The sequence below is a fragment of the Aythya ferina genome, assembly GCF_964211825.1.
Source record: "Aythya ferina genome assembly, chromosome: 1".
In the NCBI taxonomy this organism is placed as follows: domain Eukaryota; kingdom Metazoa; phylum Chordata; class Aves; order Anseriformes; family Anatidae; genus Aythya; species Aythya ferina.
Window position 1 is genome coordinate 89,027,278 of NC_140296.1, and position 19,264 is coordinate 89,046,541.

The window sequence follows — 19,264 nt, forward strand, 5'->3', positions numbered from 1 at the left end:
CAATATATTTGTATTCAACAACACATTAGGTAAGGCTAAGAAACTACTGATACAGAAAAAAAAAAAAAAAAGATATTTCCACTGATTTTCAAAGGACTGTTGCTAATTATTTTAAAGGACTGTTTATGCTATTTATTTTAAAGGACTGTTGCTAATTATTTTCAGTGAGCCAAATGTAGGCAACAGATAACTACAGTAATATAAACCCAGGCATTTTATTACAATATCTACAAAATGTAATGTAAAGTCCTACAATCTCCAATAGACAAGGTATTATTGCTCAGAGGTTTCCCTTTTAAAAAAGTTTAAAAGCTGTACCATTTCTGACAAAACTTTATTAAACTCTATGTCCTGTAAACAAACAGCACTGAAAGCCATGTACTTAAGTCTCAAATTTTGCTCAACCTCTAGTAATGTTTGCATTTTTTATGTTGGCAATTCTGTTATGTTTATTTCTTAAAAACCCCAGGAAATATATACGAATAATGCTCTTAAAAAGAAAAGAGTACTTCTCTTTTCTCATCCTATATGGATTGCAAAAAAAAAAAAATAATAAAAATCTGAAGATTTTACAAATATCCCACTGTACAAATAATCATTAAAATTAAATAGATATTTAAATAGATATCATTCTGGTGTTTTCAGAGAAGATTTAGTGTCCTTCCCAGCCTCCCCCGCCCCGACTGCCAAAACCAAAAAGAAACTAGTATTTTCTTTTATGACTACTACCGGCTTTACAGACTAAAACACTATAGCCCAGTGCTACTGAATAAAATCCCCCGAAACAGCCTATATGTGTAGTCCAAAGAAACACATTCCAAACAAAAGGTGTATGTGATAAGCGAAAACAATGTCCTTTTTGTGTTTCCCTTTGTGTTATCATGGAACCACAGAATGGTTGAGGTTGGAAGGGACCTCAGGAGGTAACCTACTTCATCGCCCTGCTCAAACAAGGGCCACCTAGAGCAGGTTGCCCAGGGCCCACGTCCTACAGCTCTTAAAGATCTCCAAGGTGGGAGTCCCCACAACCTCTCTGAGCCACCTATGCCAGTGCTCCATCACCCACACAGCACAGGAGTGCTTTCTGATGTTCAGAGGGATCCTCCTGTGTTCTAGTTTGTGCCCACTGCCTCTTATCCTGGCACTAGGCACCACTGAAAACGGCCTGGCTCCTTCCTCTTCACACCCTCCCTTCAGGTATTTATAGTCATTGATAAGGTTATTCCTGAGAATTCTCTTATCTAGGCTATCAACTAATTAAACGTTGCAGGAAAAAATCGTTCTATAATGAGATTTCAGCTCTCACTAATAACATTTCATAAGAATCTAAACATCTTGATGTCTGAGAAGCATGACAAAATGTTTTACCAAAAGGACTGTGAAACTCAAAAAATTAGAACACAGAGCGGGGTCAAACTGATTCGCAAAATTCTCTTCTCCAAGGCCCAACTTGCCGTGTCGCCCATCTCCAAAAGTAAACATGAGGCCATTCTCTGCATGTAGAAAAAAAAAAGATGTTATTAACAACAAAGATTCAACAGAAAAACAGGACAAAAACATTACGAACAAAGTAACAGGCCATGCAAGTAAGGAGTTTTTCTCTTCCCAAAGCAAAAACTGAGCAATTATTTTTAGATTCTCAACAGATGAATATGATCTAAAAGTACGTATTTTTTCAGACAAAGAACTGGCTAAGATTAGAGTTAGTCTAGACATTTGGGGAAAAAAAATGAAACAATAGGATTGAAACTGTGTAGCAAAAAAAAAAAAAAAGGCTTCTAAACAAGCATACTTGTTAGCAACACATGATTATGAGGTTACAATTCTCCAGGAGATGTTGTATACAAAACTATGCATGGTTGTGAATCTCAAATTCCTAATATTGAATCTGAATTTGTCACTAACTCCTTAACCTTTAGAAACCAGTACATTTGCAATGTCTTCTTCTACTACTCATTTTATAACAAAAGCTTTAACAGCACAGAGAAACTACAAGTGCATTTCTGAATTTTTCACATACATACCTGCGATTACAGCAGTGTGATTTTCCCCACATGTAACATTATGTATTTTACGTCTCCTCAAGTGTTTCACAGACTTTGGTACTGAAGTTTCAAAAACAAGAGTGCCATGTCCCAGCTGCCCATACTGTCCAAGTCCGAAAGTATATACATCTGTCTCTGAAAATGTACAGGCAAAGTTAACAATAAATATGCTGCTACAGGAAATTCTTTACTCAGAGGGTGGTGAGGCACTGGCACAGGCTGCCCAGAGAAGCTGTAGGTGCCCCATCCCTGGAGGTGCTCAAGGCCAGGCTGGATGGGGCTTTGGGCAGCCTGGTCTGGTGAGAGGTGTCCCTGCCCATGGCAGGGGGGTGGATCCAGGTGGTCTTGAAGGTTCCTTCCAAACCAACCCATTCAGTGATTCTGTGATATATTATAACCTGCTTTCTATTAGCAGAATGAAAGCCAAATGACATCAGCGCTAAAAAGCACTGTTTTAGCAATTAAAAAAAATACCACCTAAACGATTAAATTTATCAGTTAATAACAAAATAACGTAGAAAAGAGGCAACAATATGCAGGAAATAATTTTGAATGGTTCAGTATTGAATATTTTTAACATAACTGCAAACAATCCAGACCACATGTACACATAATATTAGCCAATGCAAAATCTTATGGGAGTTCATGCACCACAATTAACTCAAGACCACTATGTTTAGTGCATTTTCAAGTACAATAGTCTAATCTTAAATTCTGGTTACCTACATATACACTGTATGACCCCAAATGTAATAGAACAGACCTCTTTAAAACACAACTGATATGTGTGGAAGAAGATCCTGGAACAATAACGGAAGAGGTTTCAGTATTGTCTTTGGCTACTGAATCAACCCAGCATGAAATACAGAGAACATTATAACTATGTTATCTTGTTACAGAACAATAATCTTTCCATGTTTATATTTTTTCCATTTAATGGACTGTCTGTGCCAGGAAAAAGAATGTGATGTTCTCCAAGACAGTAATGATTGTTGGTGTGTCCATCCCTTGCATTCCATCACAACAGGAGATGATTGAGAAGCTTAGAAATCTTGATGAGGTGATGCATGAAATGAGAAACTCAAAGACTACGTATTTTTGGGAAGACATTCTTGTAATTTTACTTCCTGTGTGGTTTTGCTTGTTTGTTTTTATTTAGTTGTTCGTTTGTTTGTTCTGTGTTTGTTTTTGTTGTTGTTGTTGTTTTTCTGCACGTAGGCAACAAAGGAAAAGCTAGAAAAATACTAACTAAAACTTGTAAAAACTTAATGAAAATCTGTGAAGGATTGGAAAGGACAAAAAAAAAAAATCCTACCTCAAGCAAACAGTACTGTGAGTTGGGAGCAATATATCCTTACATCATTAGTATGAACACAGTGCAGAGCATGCCTGCTCTTGCCACATGGATGCCATCACACCAAAAACTTCAGCATCTTCAAGAACAAGACAGGAATAGGCATTTACAGCTGAATGTGTGAAAAAAGAATCAAAGGAGAATCTTTCCTTTTTGAGCATTTTGAGTCAAGGACAGAAGGTCACTGGAATAGCCAAGTAAGCGTCAGTGCCACAAAAGTAATTTATTCTGTGCAACTCTTTTGCTGTTGTTCTTGGACCAGCAACAAACCGCAGAAATATTAAAAACAAATTATGTTACCATTCACTCCAAACTAATCTTTCACTACCTTCAGGGAAAGAGAAAGCAGAGAATGGAGCAGATTTGATATTACCACCACAGTAGCACACTGCTTTATACTGAACTCCAGTTTCAGAGGAACTATGATGAAATACTGCAATACTAAATATGGAAATTTTCTTTTTAGAAAACAGTTTGTCCTTTCTGCCCCTTTCAAAATTTTTCAATATGAAGATGTCACAAATTTGCATCACAAAATAAAAAAAAATAAAAAAAAATGGTTTCACACTATTTCAGATTGGAGATGCAAAATACTCATCAAAGTCATTTTTCTACTAAATATAATAGCAAAGCTCCCTCTACTGGAAATTGCAGTGTAAGAAAGCACTGAGCATCTCTGGGGATCTTTAAACAATCAGAATTTTTCTGTGACATTTTGACTTTCTGGATAAGAATCAGTAAATGACCCCTGAAAGACACCTGACTGTAAGTGAACTGAAGAAGTCTAATCTTCATTTCAGTAAACAGCTTTCTCAGGATGGCTGATTCCATAAATCCTATTTAAAACTATGCTATTTGTCTTACTTCTTTGAAAACCAGAAACTCTTGTAATTTTCAAAATATTTGTCTCTATCTGATTCACATAATTATTTTGAGTGAAGTTGGAGTGTTTTCGTATTATCTTTAATCTTGGGTTGCGATATGCAATGCCTTTTTCATAAAACAGGCAAGACCTCTAGAGGCATTGGTGTTTAGGATGTTAACTTCAAAAGTACAGGATACTATTTTCTTCCCCCAGTGCTACTGTCAATGAGGAGAAGAGGTACTCCAAAACCAGTTTAGAGTACCTTTATAAGAAAAATGAATTTCTCTTCTGCCTCTATATACCACAGGCACCTAAATTTTGCTCCTCTCAAAATTTGCTTATTAGTCCATTATCAAGGTATAGAAAGGCAAAAACCTTGCACCGTTCTTAAACAATTCATCTCTTGTGCAAAAGCGAGGCCTAACCTCAGTAATAATTCCATTTAGCAGAAGTGGGGATAAACAGGAGTCTGTAGCAAAGCAATCTCACAGACTTTGTGAGAAAATGACAGAGCTGAACTCCATCCTGAACTTGTGTTTCCACCTTTACAAGCTTCTTCTGGAGTACATAAGAGCTCTTCAATCTCAATGACAGTTGTCACTATAAATTTAATAGTCCTAGGCAAAAATGTATGTGTATATATTTTAACACATGCTATTTGCTGAAAGAACTGAAGGAGCTTCAAGAGTCTCCAAGATCCATGCATTCCTTGCTACACATTTAAGGCTACATACAAAGTTAAAAATGTGCAGAAGAATAACAAAAACAGTTATGCTCACAGATCTCCATATGTCTTCATTTCCCTTGAACGTTATTACTATTACTCTGTCAATGGGCTATTCAGTCTTACTATAGCTTTATTTTTGAACAGCTTATGCAGAAAAATGTTACCGTAAAAATCAGCTGTTGACATAATACTCAGTTTTACCACAGCTCATAATTGGATTTGGAGATTTCCGTATCAATAGTATGCAGACTTAAGAACTGTTTGAAAAATCTCGATAATCCTATACAGTTTGAACAGTCTCTCAGTTCTGTCATAAAAAGGTAGAGCTTTTTCATCCTTCTCATTCTCTTTCAAAAGGGTATCTTGACTTCCTTTTCTTTTTAAAAGACCTTAAGACAGAAGATAAAAAAATCCATCATTTTACATGCTAACAAACTAATGTGTTGTATTGTAATGTCAAGTGACCCATTCTCCAAGAACTGCTTCACTTCTTTCCTTTGAAGAGATATCTTTGCTTTCCCTCCCTTCAGAGAATAAAAGGAGGTAGTGTATCCTTTTATAGAGAGGATTATTCCCAGAAGACCTGTCATCATTTGAAAAAAAAAAAAAAATACTGAGGCCACTCCCAATCATCTGTTTCTTCTCCAGCTTCTAGATTCACAAGTTGCTTTCATGCTACTTTTTAAAAGGCTTTATTGAAAAAGTACACAAGTTGGGATTGCTGCGCTCTCATTTCTTTTCAAGGTGATGGTACCAACAGCTTCCATTTTCGGTAGGAAGCTTTGGCAAGAATCATGGATAACAGTTGTTTTAGTCTGAATGAAAGAAATCATCTGAAATGAGGATATGAGCTTCATGAACTGGCTGCTAAGACCGTTATGAAATGAGTAAGATTGTGCTGCTATAAAGAGAGAAAACTTTTGCAGCAACTGAATTTTAACTGTTCTTCTGTTTATTCTCTGGAACAAATGCAAATAGTAAAGGAAGAATTAACAATAAGAGTTGTAGAGAAGATGTTTCCCAATCCTATATTAAAAATCTCTAAAGCCTTGTATATTTAAAAAGTTTTAGTTTTTTTTCTTTTTCATTTTCTTTTCATTTTTTCCCCTTTACTACTGTTACCAAGTAATAGCGGTATTTAATTTTTTGTTCTCTGGAAAAAAAAAGTTTCCCGTTTTGGAATTTCAGACCACAAAATCAATTATTTTCCAGTTTAGGCTCTACCATTTACTCCAATACATTGCTGGAGAGATTCCAAACAGCAGTTTGATTTAATAACCCAGATAACAATGGTTCTTACCATGTAAAATTACCAATAGAGTAGATAAGACAGTCATAAGAAAGAAATCAAATGAAGTGCTTTGGAATAGACTAATTATGCATGAGAGTCAGGAAGAAACTTGTCTCATACTCAATAAAATAACTGGATTATGCTTTCTCCTAATTTGATGATCCCTAAGTAGAACTGATGACAAGAAACGAACAAAGATGTACAACAGTTTCTCCCTATGACATTTGCTCCTATCTTATTCCTATGTTAAATGAGATAGATGAAACAGAAGAATATACAATAACCAGACACTCACTCCTTACTGTTTAAGACTGAAATGGCACACCCCGAAAAACTAGAAAGACCCTGGAAAGCTGAAAACTGTATCAGCATACATGGTGTTACTAAAGCCAAGCAGTACCCATTTGTACATGACATGAAATTCAGGATTTCTGCAAAATTGGAAGTTTAGGAATTTATTAATTTAAGAAACTGAGCTTAAAAGAGATATAAATGTTTCTGAGGCTCTTTGAAGCTATATCCCTCTTCAGAATTTTGAATTTGTGGTCATACCACTTCATCTTGGGATGCAACACACACTCTAGTACATATTCCATGTTGACTTTATGGTGCTGTGTTGGGTCTGTCTGAGCTGGAGTCACCTTTTCCCTACAGCAGCCTACACAGTGCTGTACTCTGCACTCGTAGCTGGAACAGCACTGATATCACTCCAGTGTTGTGTCTATTGCTGCATAGTGCTGGCACAGCATCAGGACTCCTTCCAAGCCCCCAAGAGCCAGCAGGCTGGGGGTGGGCAAGTGATGGGGAGGGGACATTGCTGGGGCAGCTGACCTAAACCAACCAAAGGGATATTCCATAACACCTGATGTCACACTCAGCAATAAAAGGGGGGACTCTCGTGGGGGAGGGGGCTGTTCCTCCTGAACAACCACTACGCGTTTGGGGCCCTGCTTCCCAGGACGTGGCCGAACACCGCTCGCTGATGGGAAGTAGAGAATAATTTTTCCTCTCTCTGTGCTTCCGCGCGGACTGATTGCTTCTTTTGTCTCTGTTTTTTTTTCCTCCCATTCCCTTTCCCTTTAATTAAACCTTTCTTATCTCAAACCTCGAGTTCTCTGTGTTGTATTTTCTCCCCCTTCCTCTTTGAGGAGAGGGGGAGTGAGAGAGCGGTTGTGGTGGAGCTCGGCTGCCCACCTGAGTAAAACCACCACAGGTGCAAAGCCTAAAATGCATGTATACTACACTCACTTTTTAAATGGTTTCAGAGGCCCTATATAGCTTGTTTCCCAAATACTTTTCACAAGTTTGAGTCAGAAAAATTTCTGTATGTCAACACCACTGACAATGCACCCTTCATTTTAGATATTTCTATTAACTTTACTCTTTTGTTCAAAGTGCCTGAGGCAGAATTTCATAGCTGTAGCCTATTTAATGACAGGATCATAGATTTAAGAATACCCCAAATTGGAAAGGAGCAACAAGGATCATCAAGTCCAACCCATGGCTCCACACAGGACTACCAAAAAATAAAATGTATGCCTGAGAGTGTTGTCCAAATGCTTCTTGACCTCCAGTAGGCTCAGTGCCTTGACTGAGCAGAGCCTGCACCAGTTCCCAATCACCCTGTCACTGAAGAACCTTTTCCTAACATCCACCCTGAACGTCCCCTGACAGCCCCATGCCATTCCCTTGGGTCCTGTCGCTGGTCACCAGTGAGCAGAACTCAATGCCTGCCCCTCCGCTCCCCTCGTGAGGGAGCTGCAAGCTGCTATGAAGTCACCCCTAAGCTGTCTCTTCTCTAGGCTGAACAAACTGAGTGACCTCAGCTGCTCCTGATACATCCTGCCCGCTAGACCCTTCACCATTTTTGTAGTCCTCCTTTGGACACTCTCTAATAGTTTTATATCCTTTTTATACCATGGTGCCCCAAACTGCACACAGTACTGGAGGTGAGGCTGCACCAGCACAGAGCAGAGCAGGATGATCCCTCCCCTCGACCAGCTGGCAGTGCTGTGCCTGATGCACCCCAGGGGATGGTTGGCCCTCCTGGCTGCCAGGACACACTGTTGACTTGTATTCAATTTGCCATCAACCAGAACCTCCAGATCCCTTTCCACAGGGCTGTGTTACAGCCTCTCATCCCCCAGTCTGTACATGTATCCAGGATTGCCTCATCCTGGGAGCAGAATCCTGTTCTTGGTCTCGTTAAATTTCATACAGCTGGTGATTGCCCAGCCCTCTCACTTGTCAAAATCTCTTGGCAAGCCCCCTCTACACTTCCCTGTTGAGGGAGTCAACACCTAATTTAGTATCATCTGCAAACTTACTTAGCATGTTTAGTATTAGTTAGTTGAGTCCCGTGTCCGAATGATTAATAAAAACACTGAAGAGAACTGCCCCTAAAACAGTCTTTGGGAACCCCACTAGTGACTGTCTGTCCCCATTTAAATGTAACCTCAGTTATAGCCCTTTGACTTCCAACTGTGCACCAGTTGTTCGCCCATCGTATTATATACTTGCCTAGCTGTATGCTGGATGTTTTGTCCACAAGGCCCCTCGCTACAAGAAAGACATCGAGGCCCTGGAGCATGTCCAGAGAAGGGCTACGCAGCTGGTGAAGGGCCTGGAGCACAAGTCCTGTGAGGATCGGCTGAGGGAACTGGGGGTGTTTAGTCTGGAGAAGGCTCAGGGGAGACCTTATTGCTCTCTACAACTGCCTGAAAGGAAATTGTGGGGAGCTGGGGGTTGTCCTCTTCTTGCAAATAACTAGAGTTAGAACAAGAGGAGATGGCCTCAAGTTGCACCACACAAGGTTTAGGTTGGATATCAGAAGACATTTCTTCTCAGGAAGAGCAGTCAGGCATCGGAACGGGTTGCCCAGGGAGGTGGTGGAGTCCCTATCCCTGGGGGTGTTTAAGGGAAGATTGGACCTGGTGCTTAGGGATGTGGTTTAGTGGATGATATTAGTGGTACTGGTGGTAGGGGGATGGTTGGACCAGATGATCTTGGAGGTCTTAATGATTCTATGATTCTATAAGGATACTGTGAGAGACAGTATTGAAAGCTTTGCTAACATCTAAAAAGATTACATCATCTGGCTTCCCTTGGTCAGCTAGGTGGGTAACCTTGTCATAAAAGGAAATCGAATTAGTTAAACAGGACTTTCCCTTTGTGAACCTGTGTTGGCTATGACCAGTGACTGTCCTGTCATTCAAATGTTATTCAGTAACTCCCAGAATAATCTCCTCCATAACATTACTAGGCACTGAATAATAATAGCTGAATTACATTTAAAATCTTCTGTCTGACCTTTCACTCTTATCACAGCAACTATCAATCTTTAAGCATTTTTGTCAGAGGATATCGTTTTCTTTTTCTCTTGACCCAACTGGAACTACTGGCACTCAGCACTTTGATCATCAACTGACAGCTAAGCCAGCACTGAATTTCTTATGTGTCTTCTATTCCATCATCTATTTCCATAGGCAAATAAATCTTACATAGCAAGACACTGATTTACTATGGTGTTTTCTTCTTTTTTTTTTTTTTTGACATTTATAGTTCGCCTCTGTGTTCTACTTTTATCTCCTGTAAAATTTAACTCTAATGCAAATATCATCCAGGTCTACATCTTCCTACAAAATCTCTGTAGAAGTCATTTGTTTTAATGAAATTTTATCACATGAAATACCATTAAAACAAAATATCTTTTGGTTGGTTTGAGATTTATGGTCAAAAAAATCAATAATGATAATCTAATTCTTTCTGCTGAACTTCACTTTATAACCCATAAAATAATGCTAGGATTTATATATTTGCTAGCTTTAAATTTATGGTAATTTTTTTCCTAATAATGATAATCTGATTTAATGTAAAGAAATTTATTTCATGACAGAATGCTGCCAGGGTGAGACTGTATGTTGGTGAAAGAACAGAGACAAAGCCTTTGAAATGTAGACAAATGTTTGCATTATTTCCCAGATTGGCTACTGTTGTTTCCTCTTCATACTCTTCCCAAAGGAGTTTTGATTTACCCAGAATCTTGCAGCTTGTCTCACCATTACACATAACTATTTCCAGCACATCACTTCTACCTTTATTCTCTCCAATGACTTGCAGTACAATATCACATCAAATTACTTAAAATCCCCCCCAGATAGATTTTCAGTTTATATTTTAGAAACTTTGATTTCATAACCTTGAAGACACTCTGCCAGATTGACAACAGATGACTACTTAGCATTTCCAAAATACAGATTTAAGGACTTACAAAACCTACTTGTTTTTATAGCTTTTGCATTTTGATAGAAGATTAATTACAGGCATGCTATACAGTTGTGGAATTCATAAAAGCTAAAACTGATAATTTTGAAATCATCTGTTGAATGAAACACCCCTTCATCTCTTAAAACACCCCTTTCCTGCTTCTATAGTATTTTATAACTATTAAATCCAATGAATAGAAATTTTGACAGGCAGATGGCAACTCAAACAGGATAGTAAGGAAAGGTGGAGAAGAAGGGAAGTTTTGAATTACTGAAGCTCCCAGTAGTAAGATACATGGTTAGATTAAAACAAGACAGCCACAAGAAAGGCTGTGATGGGAACATGGAAAGAACTATGCCAGCAGATTACAGAAAAACATAACATGCTCTCTGAAGGAGACGGCAGACTGACTGTTCCATAATACCCTGCGTCCTTCTTTGTTCACAGAGATACCACAACCACTGAGATGCCCCAGTTTTCTAAATGTATCCATCCTTATGAAGGAAAATTCTACCTAACTTAACCTGTGTTGCAACCAGAGTCCTACTCTGAGATCCCACCACGAGAACAATTCATTACCTTATTTCTATGGAGGAATTTATGCCAGTGAAAAGTAGTGCCATGTCTCTCCTTAGTTTTCTCTTTCTTAGCTTAATCGGTTCCCCTTTTTTAAAACTTTCCTCTCAGGGTATGTTTCCTTACCCTTTGATATCCCTGTTGTTTCACTATGGACTCTCCAAATCATTTTATGCCTTTTCAAAAATGCAATGATCAAAATGTACATGCTGTCCCAGCAGAACTCATAAAAGTCCTTCATGTAGTGGAATGTAAACTTGGTGGTCTTGCACATGTATTGGGTTTATGTGGCAAGGTTTTAGCAGCAGGAGGGCCGCAGGGGTGGCCTCTGTGAGAAGAGGTCAGAAGCTGCCCCATGTTAGATAAGGGCCAGTGTCAGCAGGCTCCAAAGGGACCTACTGCTGGCCAGAGTCAAGCCAGTAAGTGATGTTTGCGACCTCTGGGAGAGCTGATTTAAGACAGGGAAAAAACTCTGCTGTTCCACAGAGGCTGGGAGAGCGAGGAGTGAGAAGCAGCCCTACAGACCTCCAGGTGAGTGCAGAAGGATGGCAGGAGATGCTCCAGGCACACAGCAGCAGTTCCCCTGCGGGCTGTGCAGGGAGAGGCCCCTGGTGGAGCAGGCTGTCCCCCTGCAGCCCATGGGTCCCACATGGAGCAGATCTCCACGCTGCAGCCCCCCCATGGGTGGAGGAGCCCCCGGTGGAGCAGGTGGATGTGGCCTGGAGGAGGCTGCGGCCCATGGAGAGCCCCCGCAGGAGCAGGGGGTCTGGGGGGAGCTGCCGCCCACCCGTGGGGGACCCGTGCTGGAGCAGTTTGCTCCTGGGGGATGGATGGACCCTGTGAGATGGAGCCGTGTGGGAGCAGTGCTTGAAGAGCTGCTGAGACAAAGCGTCAGGGACTGACCGCAGCCCCCATTCCTGTTCCCCTGTGCTGCTCAGGGGGAGGAGGTAGGAGAGGGTGAATGGGTGGATAGGTGGTTTTGGTTTGCTCTTAGTTCTCGCTGTTCTAGTCTGCTAGTGATAGGCAATAAATTATATTAATCTCCCTACACTGAGACTGTTTTGCCCATGATGATAATCGTTTAGTGAGCTCCCTGTTAATCTCAACACTTGAGCCCTTTTGATCGTATTTTCTCCCCCTTTCCCTTTGAGGAGAGGGAGTAACAGCAGTTGTGGTGGGACTGCCCAGCTAGGTAAAACCACAGCACAAAGCTTCTTTTTACATATCTGTGATGTTACTACTAACAGCACTTCTTTGCAATGTGCAGTCCTCTATAGTTCCATACCTGATCCCAGAGAATCCCTGTTAAAAGCTATTCAAAAGCCTCATGAAATTCAAAAGATAGTAAGATCTAGTGGCCATTACCTTCTGATAGAAGAAAATTGTATTGGTCTTATAATATTGTCTGAATTATCTTCCAGTAGTTTATGAACAGGCTGTTTAATTGTCTCAACACTTCTACACAAGTAAAGAAGTTACAGTGACTGATCTGTAATTTTCAGGGTCTTTAGACTCCTCATCCCTCCTTCCGAAATTTTCAAGACTTGCATATTTCTATGTCTATCGACTATGTCTATAGTCTCATTTCTTGAAGTTGTTCAGGTTGAATTTTCATTAGGTCCAGACTGTTTGGAAACATTCAATGTAATAATAAAGATCTAACTTATTTCTCTGTTCTTTCCAAATTTCCTTTTCCATTTTACTATTTGTGTATTACAGCTGATTACAAAAGACATTGCTTTTCTCTCTTATTACTTTTTTTTTTCTGTCTAAAACAGTCCTCCATATTGACAAAAAAAAATATAATTAAATTAAAACACATAAAATAATGCTTAAAATAAACACTTAGCTGTTTTGAGGCCAAATGGTAGGAATTTTTGTTCTGACAATGGCTATGAACCTCCTAAATTCCTACCTCCTAAAACCATAACATTATTTTGCATACTCTGAACCCATCTATGCAATCAGCCAATGAATTCATTTCAACAAATCAAATTATGACAAACAAATGTATACTAAAAATAACATTTTTTTCAGTTTCTCATTCAATTTTCTAGAAATACAGTACCATTCTTGGCGTGTTTTAAGTGCTGTATAGCATCCCATTTCCTTTACTCACTCACTCACCCAAAACTTTAAAAAGTATTTCTTATATGCACAAAAAGTAGTTAACTATCATTTTCTCTGGTACTTACCGTACCAGGCATCACCTCAAAGGTGTGAGACGAGCCATTTTACCCCACCCACTGATACCCTCTGTAACTGATGGAAATAGCTGTAATCACTGAGAAAACTTCCCATTCAAATCAGCTGGTTGAGATATTTCAAAATGTGCTAAAAAAGATTTGTAAAACAGTAATATAGACCATATTTCATCTTCCAAGAACTATAAATTCAACTCTGTGAACTACTATATAACAGTTTTATTCAATGATTTTTATATACTTGTATGATATGTTTAATATGCTGTATCTGTACTAGTTTTATACACATGTGAAGGATTCTGCTCACCTTAATACAGAATTCACCTGAAGTCACAGGTGTTGCCTTTATTACAAGAGATATTTAATCCATTTAGGCATCCACTACATTGTGCAATTTTTTTGCTATTTAAACAGCTAATTGAAAAGTGACTTTCTAAACACCGCATATTCTGTGTCATTTAAATTTACTACAGATTGGAAGCTTTCATTTAAGGCTTCCTCCCCACACTCCCAACACCAATTTCAGGCTCCTCAGAAGAAAGAAACATTGATCATTGGTGTTGCAGTAGGAGGTGCTAGCCTGTTAGGATCCCAGTAAAGAAGGCACTCAGACTTGTAAGTGTCTCTTAAAATGCTATTTATTAGGGATATTTTATTAGGGATATTTATTAGGGATTACTTATTAGGGATAACACTATAAATAAAAAGAGTTTAGTACAAATAATCTTACATCCCTTCATATGCTGGGAATCCTGCGCTACATGGAATTGAATGGGCCTTCAGTCACGCACAGAATGCCACATAGATCTCATCCCCAGAAAGGGATGAGATCATCCCTTTTGGTCAATTGAGCTCTTACAGAGTTTTCTTACAAGAAAAAAAAAATAAATCAATTCATCACTTACACTGTCATGACATTCACATATTAATGTGAAGTTTTAGATAAAAGCAAAAGCATGCAGGTGAGATAACCATTGGTACTGAGTAGGAGCTGCCTGTAAGCTTTCTGTTACAATTAGCTTGCAAAGTTTATCCTCCCGCAAAAGGGATAGCACAGCTCAGTGCAGGCCTGCACTTATTCAGGTTAACCATCATGTGGATTTCTACCTCCTAGATATACAATGGTCTTCTGGTTAGCATCACTACAGAATCTTACTTTACAGTGGGATGTACATTCTTTAAAGCAAATTGAGATTACTAAGTTATAGGGCTGTACAAAGGCAATTAAATACCTTACCTGTAAGCACTACTGTGTGTTCTCCACCACAAGCAACCTTATTAACCTTTTCCATAATTCCCAGTACAGGCTGTGGCACTCTATTGTTCTTCAGCTGTTCAGGCAATAATCCCAGTTTGCCATTCTCAGGTTCTCCAAAAGTATAGAGCTCACCATCTCCTGTGAAAATACAGAAGAGAAGAGGATTCACACAAAGCACTCAGAAACAACTCTGGATCATCTAGACAGCTGCAGACACAAGTCAGTAAGACAGAAAAGTATATGAACCTTACAGGACAACTGAACATATCTGTATGATGTCCAAATAGCTGTGTATGTATGCCTTAATGGGACTTGGAGGAGCTAAATTTTAACACCACCCTCTCCACAAGATATGAACCACAGCATTTAGCCTGCAAGGAATATAGCCAGGGAAAAACAAAACAATAAACATCCCATGTCAGAGAGGTCATTATTCCTTCTGTTATCAGTATTCATGTCAACTGAAGTCACTCATAAGAGTCTCAATTAAAACAGAAATCTTGATGGAAAATACACACTTTCTTCTTGTGAGATATAGAGAAAAAATAAAAAAGCTGAGTAAATGATATGAAATTGCATGAAGTCCAGACAACAAGAAAAGAGTTACAGATCCAACAACAGTGGTTCCACAGCAATAACTCCACCAGAAATAAGTTCAGAAAAATACTGAGAGGTCTTTACAAATACATTCCTGCAGCCTCTTTCTGATCTGCCAGAAGATGATACCAGAAGAGCCTTCTCATTTACCCAGTCTTTTTATGAATTCAGTTCAAAATTTGTTCAATCCAAAGTTTGGGTAACTTATTTTACTTTCAAAGTTTACTTTGTTTCATCTTTCCAATCTCTCCTTTTGATTTTTCACTACTGTTGGAGTCTAAAGTACCATTCAATATAGCATCCTTCTACAGTAGTTAAAGAACTAACATGTAAAATGTACTTTCCATTGCTATATTTACAATTTATCTACTCCTGCCTTTACCTACATTTCTGATTTTCTGTGCTAATGGGCCTCCCACTATTCTAATGGGTCAGAGTGAGGTTTTGTTGGGAAATGTTTCCTTACTATCATGAACGACTTTAAATTAATAGCTGAGTGTTCTCCACTCCAGAGAAAAAATGAGTTCTGTGGAATAACATCTTCTTAGCAAATCATGGCCCAAAATTTATATGTGAAAATATTTACCAAGCAAAAATCAACACACACTATTTTGTAAGGAAAAGTTTGCTTTTAAATCTCATTTGGATATAAAAAAGCACATGGATAAGCAGAACTCTCACATGGAGCTAGTCCAAGATAATTAAACATTTAGACTAATGTAGGAGCTGTCTGCTCAAGGAAAATTTGAAGACATAGCTACACTTACGTAATCCACATAATAACAAACCACATGCTTATACTCCATAACTAATGCTCAGTCACCAGAAACACACATTTGCAATACTTTTGGAAAAGTGTACATTTATGTTTCTGTACAAAATGTACTTTTGCTTTCAGAGGGATGCATTTAGTGTTCACAAATTTGCTTTTACAGAACTCAGAGGCATTACTATTGCACTATGCACAACAAATGTATGAGAGATTTACTCAAAAGCTCTAAATTCATTGCCAATATTAAAGCTGAATTAACTTTAGAAATGCTGGTCTTTGCCCAATGACATTGAAAATAAATGTGCTCTCAGTGTTTCAAAGCTGAAGCCTTATTTAGGTATTCAGAACTGTCCATTAGAGAAGTCCCACTCTCTCCACTGAACACAAGCAGGGAATAAGAAAACAAACTCACTACTAGTTTTATGTTAGCCTTTTTTCTTAGCATAGCTGCTACGTTTGTTACTTTTCATTCCACTTTGTCAGCCAAAACTTAAAATTTGGGAATTTAAGGTCAGTGACAATGACCAGAAAAATAAGCTTACATAGAAATAGAAAATGCAATCTAAAAGTAAACAAATGCATCAAAATGCAAAGTAGAAAAAATGAAGCTATACATGCTTTCTAAAAAGCAAATGAGATTAGCCATATGATCAAAATTAAGTTAATAAAAATGGAAGAATATAATTCAAAATGAACTGAGGTTTATTAAAACTTGAGTGTTACAAGCCAAGGCAGGAATGGAATTTTTTTGAATTTTTAATCCTGAGATACAAAAGTCAAAACTGGTGTCAGTTAGAAATGGGTCTTTTTTATTCATTTCTCCTGACTTTTACTCTGGCAATACACTCATTTAAAACTTCCTTTTGCATGAATAAAAACTGAGCAAGAATTTCAGGTAGCAAAACTGCACCTTCACTATGCGTAACTATGGGACGACTAGTTACGTGTTTTCATTTAAGTTGTCTGATATATTCCAATAGATAAACTGGATTCAAAGTGTTTTTCCTGGCAAAGTCTTTTGCCAGTGATGCTTTTTTTTTTTTCCTCTGTGGTGCTTGACTCAACTATTTGTGCTGAACAGTGCCTACAGCAGTTGGTGCACACACAGAGCAGCACAGAGACTGCTGTTGCCAGGACCTTCTATAAAAATGAGTAGAATAGAATAGAATAGAATAGAATAGAATAGAATAGAATAGAATAGAATAGAATAGAATAGAATAGAATAGAATAGAATAGAATAGAATAGAATAGAATAGAATAGAATAGAATAGAATAGGTTTAGTTTAGCTGGAAGGGACCTACAAAGATCATTGAGTCCATTTTTTGGCTAATCAAAAGTTAAAGCATATTATTGATGACCTTATCCAAATAAATGGATAAGGTCTCAAACACAGACAGACATGGGGCATCAAACACTTCACTGAAACCAGTTCCAGTGTTTGACCACCCTCACTGTAAATAATTTTTTCCTAATATCTGGTCTGAACCTCCCTTAGCACAGCTTTGTGCCGTTCCCACATGTACTATCAACAGTTACCAATGAGAAGAGAAGTGCCTCCCTCTCTATTTCCCCTCCTCAGGAAGCTGTGAAGAGCAATGAAGTCAAGAAGGGTTCTGATGCATTCAGAAAACCCTTCAACTACCATGTCTTTTAATGAAACAGTGCTTCTCCTCACATCCTCTCAGAGGAAGTAATTCTGGAGCTGTCATGCTGATCTAAGATGTATGCTACCTTTAGATACATCTAAGATGTATCTAAATTATGAAGTATTTTCTTCAAATGAAGCCTGAGGATAGGTTTTCAACGAATTTTACTTATAGAGAGAATCTGAAGTATGTCTCATGTTTTATGGTAACATTCATTCTGGACAAAAAAAAAAAAAGAAGAAGAAAAAGAAAAGTTATGCATTTTTTAAGATACCTAAGCTTCAAAACAATTTAAATTCATAAATCAATCAATTAACTTGAAAATTCTGGTGGAAAAAATGTATCCCATAGTCAAAGCACAACAACTGCAAAAAGGCCATTTTTTTATAAAAGCCAAATTCCTGCTTTAAACAGAAACTGGGTCCCAATCCTCAGTGCAAAGCTATAACCCAGCACTTGCAACAAAAATTTAGAACCTGACTCTGATGGCACAATATTTATATCTAAAGCTCACAAGACCTACCCAATTTGGCCTCTGCCTTAGTCAAAAAAAAACTATTTTATATGGTTTTATATGGGTTCTTAGTTTTTCAAGATTACATCTGCCTCTCCCAATGGTATGGAGTCTTCAAATACCATGCTTCTAGGCCACTAAGGCCAGCAACTGAACTAATTGTCTCTTCTGAATAACTGACCACAGATGCAATCAGGGAATGACAATAATACAACTATACGCAACATCAAGTTTCTTGCAGGGTTTCACAGGAGTCAAGTTATTAAGAGTGGCCACCCACAATGCATTCACGGAGCCACATTATCTTTGGCAAGGTAAGGAATCAGGTTAGCAGCTGTATTTCCTACCTACCATCATCAGAGGTGTAACCACATCCTCCTGCCTGTCCTTATTTTATCATTCATTCCTGACATTTTCTCTTTTCTTTCATTAACGGCATTCTCACACAAACCATTTAAAATGACACCAATAATGTTACAACGCTCCATTTATTTGCAAAAATCTGTGCAGAAATGTTTTTGTTGCATGCTTCCACACTCTTCTAAAAGGTATTTCATAGCCACTTCAACTTGTTTTTTTAAAGAAACAGTAGATAATCTCAGCTGCTGAGAAGTGTATTTCATTTCTAAACTATGTGTTTAGACTTCTCTGTTTGGTTGGATTTTCTATTTTAATTCCGATCTTTATTCTTATGTGCAGAAACACTCTGAATAGGCCTCAGTAACAAATACTTTGCAGTTATGTGCAGTAGCATTTTTTAAATTCTAAAATATTAGCCTAATTAATAACAACAACAACAAAAAAGAATCAACTACAGTGTAAGAGTTTCTATAACCAAACAATTCCATTGACAACAAGAGTTGTTGACGCTCTCACTGGAAGATTTTTCCTGCAAGAGGAAATAACAACAACAACAAAACTTACATTTTTGGGGAGGTAAGTATTAATGTCTTGATATTCTCAGATCTGCCATATATTTTTGGAACAAATCCATAAACCCCCAAAAGCACTTAGGGGTTAACTGCTAATGCAATTCTCTTTGAAGACACCACAGCATTTTTTAAAAAACACTACTGCACAGTAAATATTAATCCAATCACAATCTAATTAATAGGATTAGAGATTCGAATGGTCAAGCTTCCATTGAC

The 19,264-nt window shown here is 38.2% G+C and overlaps 1 protein-coding gene across 1 annotated transcript in view; it reads right to left on the reverse strand.

Annotated features, from left to right (window-relative positions):
- Positions 1–19,264, reverse strand: part of RPGR (retinitis pigmentosa GTPase regulator) — a 48,303-nt gene that overhangs the window by 11,166 nt on the left and 17,873 nt on the right. The window contains exons 7-9 of the mRNA XM_084507186.1: positions 14,566–14,724; positions 2,025–2,180; positions 1,369–1,493 (exon numbers count right to left, since the gene is read on the reverse strand). Coding sequence (XP_084363312.1) covers positions 1,369–1,493; positions 2,025–2,180; positions 14,566–14,724 — 440 coding nt within the window. The remainder of the gene's footprint in view (positions 1–1,368; positions 1,494–2,024; positions 2,181–14,565; positions 14,725–19,264) is intronic.